Source organism: Corylus avellana, chromosome ca5 (genome assembly GCF_901000735.1).
Source record: "Corylus avellana chromosome ca5, CavTom2PMs-1.0".
NCBI classification, from domain to species: domain Eukaryota; kingdom Viridiplantae; phylum Streptophyta; class Magnoliopsida; order Fagales; family Betulaceae; genus Corylus; species Corylus avellana.
Genome location: NC_081545.1, coordinates 21,411,354 through 21,421,973, shown reverse-complemented (window position 1 = coordinate 21,421,973; position 10,620 = coordinate 21,411,354). Strand labels below are relative to the sequence as shown.

General features: G+C 36.5%; 1 protein-coding gene across 1 annotated transcript; it reads left to right on the top strand.

The window, feature by feature from the left end:
- The first annotated feature begins 653 nt into the window (after nucleotides 1-653).
- Nucleotides 654-10,180, top strand: LOC132181183 (pentatricopeptide repeat-containing protein At3g59040). Its single transcript, XM_059594288.1, has 7 exons — nucleotides 654-833; nucleotides 988-1,300; nucleotides 1,710-2,000; nucleotides 4,211-4,459; nucleotides 5,581-5,705; nucleotides 6,799-6,897; nucleotides 9,446-10,180. The coding sequence occupies exons 1-7, from the start codon at nucleotides 775-777 to the stop codon at nucleotides 9,873-9,875; spliced, it is 1,566 nt and encodes a 521-aa protein (XP_059450271.1). The 5' UTR covers nucleotides 654-774; the 3' UTR covers nucleotides 9,876-10,180.
- The last annotated feature ends 440 nt before the right edge of the window (nucleotides 10,181-10,620 follow it).

The following is a 10,620-nucleotide window of genomic DNA, read 5'->3' as shown; positions in this document are numbered from 1 at the left end:
GGCTCGTGGGGCACCCCAAAGGTGGGGGTGGCGAAGGCCACACCCTAGATCTGGCTTAGCCAATGAATGTGGTCAAGCATCACCCCTGATCACACCAGATGTGGTCGATGAGCCACTCAGAGGTGGCCAGGGGTGGCGCACAACTACCCAACCAAATTTAGGGGGTGGCCTAGGCTAGTGGCGGTAGCCACCCCTTTCTTTTTTATTTTTTTATTTATTTATTTTATTTCAATTTTTAAGGGAATAAGAGTATTATAAGAATATAATGAAAAAGTGACATTTTTGACAAACTTTAGTAGTTTGATATACCACTTTTCCATCTTTTAAACTTCATGAGGTTCTTTTAAAAAGACGGTTTGTTGATGGGCTTTTTTATATTTTTTCCTTATACAAGTGTTTATTATTATTTTTAATTTATAATAAATACTGAATTGATAAATATAATTTCATTGAGACACGTTATTAATCTTTCTTATTAGTCTCACAAATCTAATGATGAATTTACAAAAATTGGACCGGAGGCGGATAGGACCAATAGAGTAATATTAAAAAAAATGACTCCTCATTTTTGTCTTTTAAAGTTATCATATTAAATGTTATTCATGATTTTAAAAGAAAATGTAAAGAAAAGAAAAGAAAAAGAAATGGAAAACCCGCCCGAAGAATCGGCAAGAAGCCCAGAAGTAGTGTCTAACGGATAAGATTCTTCCAATAAACATCAGACGCCACTCTCGGAGTCTGCAGCGTCTTCATACAGACATCCTTTCTCTCTCAATGCCTCAAACGCTATTTCTCAAGCCCTTTTTTTCTTCAGCTCCGCTTAATAATTGGGGGTTTGCTCTCTCTCTCTCTCTCTCTCTCTCTCTCTCTCTCTGTGCAATTTGAAAAACCCCAATAAAACCCAGAAAAAGAAGTGAAAAAAGTAATAATAATTTTCAATATCGTATTGCTATCTAGGAATTCATTTGTGGGGGCTCTTTCTTTCAGGAAATCGAGTGTAAATGTGAATTCTTTGGACGCCAATGTTAAGATACGGGGAAGAGTTTCGGTGGTTAGCATGGGAATGTTGGCGCCGAGGAAGTTGTTGCAGAAGCGGAAGAAAACGGAGGTTTTCCGGGACGCGGCCGACGAAGCGGACCAGAAGAATTGGAGGAGACTGATGAACGAAATTGAGGAGACGGGCTCTGCGGTTTCGGTGCTGAGACGTGAGAGGGATGGAAAGCAGGCCATTTCTAGAGACGTTGTGCTTGGGACCTTGGTCAGATTTAAGCAGCTAAGAAAATGGAACCTTGTTGGGGAGGTATATGCACTGACGCTTGTTTTTATTTTTTATTTTTGTGTGCTTTTAGAGTGTCAAGTGTTAATCTTTTAGTAATTGGAATTGGAGTGTAATTGAAGAGATAGAAATGCACGAAATGGTAAATCAAATTTGTTTATCTTGCATCAAAATGCTGTGAAAAAGGATTCGGATACCTTCTTGAAGTCATTTGTAACTTTTCAGCAGCCGAAATGGTAATGATACTCTTTAACTTTATAATTCATTTTTGTATCAAGGGGTATCTTTTGTTCGCATCATTTGGATTTTTTTTTCCCATTCATTCTTTCTATAAAGGACAATGACTTATGCTGTTCTTAAGCTTGTTATTTTGGTGGTGATATCCTTTTGATGATCTAATAGCTTGTTAAATTTTCTAATTTTGCTTTTCTAGATCCTTGAATGGCTCAGGACTCAGAGCTGGTGGGAATTCAGTGAAATGGATTTCCTCATGCTTATTACAGCTTATGGAAAGCTAGGGAACTTCAACCGGGCAGAGAGAATTTTGGGCTTGATCAGTAAGAAAGGGTATGCACCGAGTGTGATAGCCCAGACTGCTCTTATGGAAGCGTATGGAAGAGGAGGCCGATGCAATAATGCAGAAGCAATATTTCGAAGGATGCAGTCTTCAGGTCCTGAACCTTCAGCTTTGACATATCAAATAATACTTAAGACATTTGTTGAGGTAATACTTTTTAGCCTATAGCTCTAAAACCTTCTTCAACTGAACTTCTTATCATCTCTAAAAATCTATAATTTAGGCTCTAACCTTAAATCTTTTATTCTGCACTAGATATCTTGATGATTCAGGCGCTAGATTCCTCAATTACCTTTTCCCCTTTTACACTTGAAGTGCCATTTCGGAGTATGGGTTGTGTTTATCATCAATTGAACTCTGTAATTGCAATAAGATAAATACAAGCGTTTGCTCTTATAAATAATAAACAAGATTTAATATTGTTTAACCTGTTCTATTCTATAAACTTTTTTCTACTCAAACAAAATAGCTTATGATCTAATTATGTTTTGCTAGATTGTTTGTGTGTCAGGGTGGGTGGGTGGCTCTGTGTGTGAGTATGCGTATAACATTCCTATGTGGTTTTTGTAACACCCCCAGCCCGTTAAGGGTAGGTTTGTTAACCCTAAAGCCTCAGAGGCGCAAATGTTACATATTAGGAAACTCAGAGCATTTAAATAACCACTAAAATGCATGATATGAAAAATTTATTTCGGAAGCATAAGGTCAAAACATATCAAATGTCATAATAAAAATTTAAATATTTAAAGGTGGTTTTCAACTGTGCCCTATGGCACTTATTAATAAGAGAAATGCTAGACCTCATTCTCCTAACCATCTCCTAACTATCTTTTTTTCAAATGGATTCAAGTCCACCATTGGTTTTGAAGGTCTATATGTGGGTCCTACATATTCAATGGTAAATTTAAAAAAGATATGCATAGAGATGGTTGAGAGATGGTTAGGAGAATGAGGTTTAGCATTTCTCTATTAATAAGAAACATAACATGTGAATGCAATTCCCCCCAATTAAGCCTAAGCATCCCGGCTTCCTATCTCGCTCGTCTCATAACCTAAAAAGGGAGAAAAACAAAATATGAGTGAAAGGTTCAACAAGTAATACTCCCAACTGATTTCAAAACAGTTGGTTTAGAAAGATCATTTAACAAAATAAGACAAGAGTTCAGTTGACATAATACATATTGTTATAACAAAACATGAACTTAAAACATTTCCATTATAAATCTTTCTTAACAAAAACTTAAGTTCAGAAAAATATTTCATAAAATTAACTTCCTTTCATCAAACTTGACATAAATCATCATTTTTAAACCAATAAAGTTTCTTCTTTCTCTTGTTAATTATGGCCTCACATGGTATTATGGCTGTATGCATGCGGTTGTGCGATCCAACCTTTGAGGATCGAACAACACCCATGGCTACGGATGCATCGTAGCCGGCTGATTAACTACTTGGTGCACTCAGCATGGCAAACATAGCATCTCAATGTACTTCAGTATGATGCACTCCATTCCAGCTCAGTATTGTGCTTCTTTCTTTCTCTTATGCCGATTTTTTTTTTTTAATTAATTAATTAATTTATTTTTTAAATATGGTTCCAACTTACACATGCTCATTCTTACTAATTTAAACTTTCAATAATCATATAAACTTAGCATGTGAAGAGGGGTACCATTTCCCTGCATAAAAATCTCCTTGTTTGGAAATCCTCTTTCATACTTGAGCATACCAACTCATTTATGAGTGACAAACTTATTTGTAAAACATTGTAACATTTGACAAGATCTTCAATCCATTGAAAGTTAAGATCCAAATTTGTCATAATAGGCATTTTTGAGACTTGACATAACCTGCTCTAGAAAGTAGTAGTATTCTTCTACTACTTTGAAAGTGAAAGTTGATGATAGTCCAAGATTTGACAGATACTGAGCCTACAAAGAATTTAATGACTGTAAATCTAGAACCGGAAGTTGATGGAACTCCAAGTTTTGACTAGATAAAGGCCTGACATGTTTGGGGTATGGCTAGTGTACACCCCAAAATGGTGACAACTTTTTCAAAACACACAAATTGAACGCCTGGGCATGTTGCATACCTGACACCCATGCTCAACTCCATGTAGTACAGATCACAGTATATTTATGGCACCACAATATATGCATAGATGGGATGAGTCTTTGTTTTTTGTTTGTTAAATTCCCTCTTTGTAAGTTGTTTTTGACAGTGGTAGTGACTCTGTAACCTGAATATAATTCAGAATTGGAACTATCTTTATATAAGCCACCAATATTTACAACTTAATATATGGATTTGTTTGTCTCATCTTGCAATTTCATGACTAACTGGAGCTACTACAGGCAAGTAAGTTCAAGGAAGCTGAAGAAATTTTTGAGACCCTTTTGAATGAAGAAAAATCACCTTTGAAGCCAGACCAAAAGATGTTTCACATGATGATTTATATGCATAAGAAGGCTGGGAGTTATGATAAAGCACGAAAAATATTTGCACTGATGGCTCAGCGAGGAGTTCAGCAATCGACAGTTACTTATAATAGCTTAATGTCATTTGAAACAAATTACAAAGAAGTTTCAAAGATATATGACAAGGTAAAGTTAAAATACTTTCTGACTTCATATAGCTGAAATATATCATGAAATAAGTGTCAATAATGAAATATAGTTCCCTCATACCTGCTTTAGTCTACTTGCTGATAACATGTTCTTTGTTGAAGTTCTCAAATAGGGCATATGAAAATTTGGGAGGAGATCCTCTCTGTTATTTTCATTCTAAACAAGATGGTTGGCATTTTCTTTCTTGATGGACACAATTAATATAGCAGACCAATATGGGAAAAATGGGTTTGACATCTATCTTTACGGTTTTTTCCTAAAATGCAGTGTGTAGATAAGTAATACAAAAAGGTTTTTATTGAGATTTGAGGGATTTGCAAGCCTTAGTAAGCTTAAATTTTTTTATGGCCTTTTTCATCGACTAGAATTAGCAACATCTTTATGTGGTAGACATGGAAACGTGATAAGTTATTCGTGGTTTTTCACTTATCATGAAAAGAGGAAAAGGCTTATCATAATTCTATGTAAATAACCCCAAGGGGTTGGCCCATGTGGTAGAGGCCTTGGTCTTAAGGTTTGCTCCCTTCAAGGCCCAAGGTTCAACACCTCATGGGTGCAAACAATTCATTAGGGCCACAGCCCCTGGTGAAAAGCCAGCGATTTAACCAGCCTCGTGTAGGGAAACTTTTGAGGGTGTGGTGCACGGGACTTGGGTTTACTCTGTAGGGATGGGTCCAAAGGGCCTTGCCTTGGAGAGGTTCCCCGACATAAAAAAAAAAAAAAAAATTCTATGTAAATAGATGCAGAAACACATTCAGGTGAAGAGAACTAGTTTTTAATGGTCATCAAGTTGATATTTTTTGTGGAAATTGATACAAAATTCCTACCATAATTTTAAAGCACTGAATCTCTTATCCTGTGGCATTAGTGAATGACTTCATGTAGTCACAAGTCATAAGGGACACACATGCTAATATCACATGACAAGGTTGTAACTATGAAAGAGCCGTTCTTGAATGTTTTCTGAGCTTTCTAAGGGTAGTTTTATTTTTATTTTTTAATACTCTTTGATTTTTTATCTTTCTGCCCTCCCCATCTTTTAATTTTTTGTTAATATTAAATTCATCAGATTTTTGAAGTATATGCCTGAATTTTAGATGCAAAGAGCTGGTCTTCGACCTGATGTTGTCAGTTATGCCTTACTTATTAATGCTTATGGGAAAGCAAGAAGGGAGGAAGAAGCACTAGCTGTTTTTGAGGAGATGCTTGATGCTGGTGTCAGGTGTGTAGGCACGTTCATAACTTTTCTTCTATTACAAGGACCGAGGTTTTGAAAGTTAAATCTCAGCAGAATGGGTTGTATATTTCTGCTGTATCAGTTAAACTCATATAACCCAATTTCACTGAACCTAGTGAAGCTAAATTGGTCGGTTGGCTCCTCTGCACATATTTTGCAGCGTGGCAATTTGGGTTCATGGGTCCGGTTTGTGTCATATTTAGTCATGATTATAGGACTATATGAGTCAATCTGAACTCGACCCATTTAATTAATTGTGTTAAACCCCTCAACCTTGACACAATCCATTTAATTAAATGGATTTCACGACACAACTCACATAACTCGTTTAATAAACAAATTGTGTTGAGCTGACTTGTTTCAAACTGTTTAATATAAATGGGTTGAATTGACACAAATATTTGATCTGACCTAATTAACACAAGTTCATATCTTATAGGCATAATTTTTTTATTAATGATACACCTTTACAATTGGATTCATGACAATCAATTTGATAATCGATATTCATTACTATAATTAATAATCAATTTGTAATTTAATTATACGGGTTAGTTTCGGGTTGACATGAATTTGACCTGTTTATTAATCGGGTCCACTGTCCAGCAAGTTGACCTGTCTTGACCTGAACCCAATAACACTAAAACCCTAACCCTCTAATTTTGTTTTGGGTGCACGAATCATGTTTGCTTTCTGAATTTGAAGGAATAAACTTGGCTTATCATCTCTGTTTTGTATCTTTTGGCGCTCTAGAAAGTCTATGAAATCCAATCCCCCCAAATGAGGTCAATGAAACAGAACCCAGTCTATAATCGCGTTATGAACTCTGGTTAAAACTTTATATTACAAGCTTTATCTTGAAATTGGGTTAGGAGTGGTGGCCTTGTTTCTTGTCATTATTTGTTGTACAAAATTCTGAGCTTTTAGTTTCTGGGTTGTGGTTACATTATTCTAATTACTTTGCCGAGTCAAGCTGATGGAAACTGACTAGCCAATTAATGGCTAACTAAAATTTGTTATTAGAGATCACCATTGGTTTTTGAAGATTACAATACCTGTCATTGTGTCTTTTCCACAGACCGAGCCGCAAAGCTTATAATATCCTGCTTGATGCATTTGCTATTTCTGGGATGGTGGAGCAAGCTCGCACCGTGTTTAAGAGTATGAGAAGGGACAGGTGAAGTTTTCATTACCTGCATTGTGGTCACTCTCTATTTTCTAACCCATGTTGCTGTATACACTTTTACAAGTAAAGAATTCATTGGAAAATGTCGAGGCTTATTGTGGTTGATTTCTCAGAGACAAGACTCTTTCCATTGTGCTCAGTAATGTTCAATAGAATGATAACCTATGCTGCATCACCATGACTCTTTTTAGGAGATGACCTGTTTCAGAAATTAGATAAAAAAATTTAACTAGATATTTCAACTGTATCTTTCTTTCTTTCTTTCTGTCAAGCTCTGTCCAGATAAATTAAGTATATAGGTTGATGTCTTTAAACAATATTCTTTACAAAAGAAAAGGGCCTTAGGCAACTCTGACGTTAGTTGCTTGCTGACGTTGGAAAATGTTGAACCTCTCTTTCAGCGAGTGCTACAGAACCGGGTCACTCAAGGTCGACCGTCTCTCATCTGTCCACTCGTTGCATTGGCTGTACGCATTTATGCTACCAAGGCAGCCGAGGCCTTTTTCTTTTGTCGTGACGGGAAGTATCCGTGTGCTGGGCTAGTATACCCTACATTGATGATACGAACAACCCGTATACCCTATTTATCAAAAAAAAAAAAAAAAAAAAAACGATATTCTGGGTAGGGCCTAGCAGATGTTTGGTAATAAGTGTCCTCCATGAGGCCATCCATGTTTAGGCATTACTGCCTCGGTCTTAAGTCTCAAACTTCTTGTGATAATTTTTTAATTTTTAATAGATGTTTGATATCAGCCAGGAAATTGCATTAGTGAATCATTTCAAAAAGACAGGTTTTACCACTCAAATGTCACCTGTCACAGCACATTTGCATGCATGTCTATGAGTGATAGGTTGATGGAAGCAATAACACATGGACAGGACAGTATTTCGGTCTTCCCTTGGGAGCTTTCTATGAGGCTACATCTATTTGGAATGGTATTATTGAAAAAAAATTGAATGTCGTTTGGCTGGTTGGTAGAGACTTTATTTGTCTAAGCCAGGCAGGTTGACTTTGATAAAAAAACTCTTTCCAATTTCCTACTTATTATTTGCCCCTCTTCCCTATTCCTGTAGGTGTGGCTAATAGGCTTAAAAAACTTCAAAGGGATTTTTTACGGGGAGGAATTGGTGATGAGTTTAAGTTTCATTTAGTTAAATGGTTGAGAATTTGTACTTCAATGAAGTCAGCTCGATTTGGGGTAAGAAACCTAATTCAGTGTAACTGAGCTCTTATGGCGGGGGGGAGTTTTCTCAAGTTTTGTTAGATATGAGGTGGGAGATGGGTCAAAGGTTAGGTTTTGGCATGATCTGTAGTGTGGGGAACAGCTTCTGAAGATTTCTTTTCTAGACTTGTTTGGTACTGCACGTGGGTGGTGGATCATATGCAGTTTCGAAATGGAAATCTTCAATGAAATATATTTTTTTAACAGACCAGTGCATGATAGGGAGGTAGATTTGGCCTCTTCTTCCCTTGAGTTGTTGTATCCTATCAGATTGAAGCAAGGAGGTGAAGATAGAATATGTTTGGATCCCTTCCAAAAGGCAAAAGTTTGAAGTGAGGTCCTATTATCATGTGTTATCCATTGCTGCTAGTTTCCCTTTTCCTTGGAAGAGTATTAAGAGAGTTAAGGATCCTTCAAGAGTGGTGTTCTTTGTGACGGTGGCATTAGGGAGAATCTTGACTTTGGATAACTAAGGAAGATGAACGTCATGATGGTGGATTGGTGTTGTATGGAGTTCGCTTTTCCATATTTTTGGTGTTGGTTGAGTTATACCTAGAAGGGTAAGAGAGTTGTGGTGGGTTGGAGAGGTTAGGTGGAAAGCTGTAAGATTTTGGAAGTTTGGAGGTTGGCTCCTTTGTGTTTAATGTGATGTATTTGAAGAGAACAGGAGCTTTGAAGATCAAGAGACTTCAGTGGTAGAAGTAAAAAGTATTATGTTTAAACCCCATTATACATGGATAGTGGTGTTTAATAGTCTACAATGTTCTAGCGTATCTAATTTTTTGAACTTTTTTTTCATCTTTAATAGGTAGTTTCTCTTGTATACTTCATGTGTACTAGGGTACTAGGGTTGCTTCTGTGCTTTTCTAATAAGATTGAATTACTTGTTTAAAAAAAATGTAGTGAACTGATTCATTTTGTTATTCTCCTTTATGCTTCGATTTAGTCAACTATTTGTAACTTCTCTTTCAAGCACAAGGATTCCCTGTAAAAGTTCATTCAAAACGTTGATTAGTTAGATAAGTCCAATCACCCCTATATATAGTTGGTAAGTAGAAAGCCTCGAAAAATGTTCTTTGTTGTAATCCTTTCAAATGTGTGATGAAGCGAAGGATCATACAATATGATTATTATTTTTTTGTTAAGAATGAGGAAGTATTGATGCAAATTACCAAATGCATGTGCATCTAGATGGAAAATAATGTCAAGGAGTCTGGATATTATGATATTAATAGCAGTAATATATACCCCTGTAGATTTGCTCTGTTTTACAATGAGAAGGGTGCACTACTCTTATCGTTGTTTCTTATTTGCAGATTTACACCAGATCTTTGCTCTTATACGACTATGTTATCGGCTTATGTCAATGCTTCTGACATGGAGGGTGCTGAAAAATTCTTTAGAAGACTGAAACAAGATGGATTTGAACCCAATGTTGTGACGTACGGGACATTGATCAAAGGGTATGCAAAGATAAATAATCTTGAGAAGATGATGGAGAAATATGAGGAAATGCGGGCATGTGGTATCAAAGCAAATCAAACGGTCTTGACCACGATCATGGATGCATATGGCAAGAACATGGATTTTGGCAGTGCTGTTGTTTGGTATAAGGAAATGGAATCTTGTGGGTTTCCTCCTGATCAGAAAGCAAAGAATATTCTGTTGTCTTTGGCTAAAACAGCAGAAGAACAAGAGGAAGCTGACCAACTTGCAAGAAATTTGGATCAATCTGGCAACAAATAAAGAGTAAACAGGGTTTCCAGGTTTATCGATGAGAATTACGATGACGATCATGAGGATGTATATGATGCAGAAGAGACCATCAATGGTGATCATAGAAAAAGCTTAGAAGATCTACATACTTTAGATTCTTTACATTTGTGAAGTTGAAATTGTTGTATTTTGTATTACAGTTGTATTACTCACCCTTGAAAATTATATCAGCAATGTCATGATGCATTTGAAGGAGAGTCCATTCTGCTCTTCATGATACAAAAACAAAGTCATTTCTCATGGCCAGTGGATATCTTTAAAAACTACACTGCTTATTGCACATCTTTGGTCCAACTGCAGAACATCTTTGCTCCAACTGCAGCAGGTAAATTTGAGCGTTCTCAACTTCTAGGGCAAGTTGATAAATTGTGCCTTCAGTAACTAGGTGACTTGAAACTATTTTAATTTGGTCATACCAATTAATGCACCTGTAGAAAGGTGATCCGGAACCCCAGCAATTTGTTGCCTGGCCAGGATTTTGATCTTGTCTGGGCAACAAATTGTTGAGGATCCGGATCCAATGAGTATAACTATTATTGTTTATGTGCTGAAGTATGAATGATAAAGTATAAAAATTACAATAATATGAGCCGAAGCAGAAAGGGAAAGGCAAAAGGCAAGGATTTTAGGTTGTTCAGCATTAGATGCCTATGCCTACTGTTGTAATATCCAACTTTGCACCATTTACGTTCCCAAGAAGTAGCTTAATCGGTTG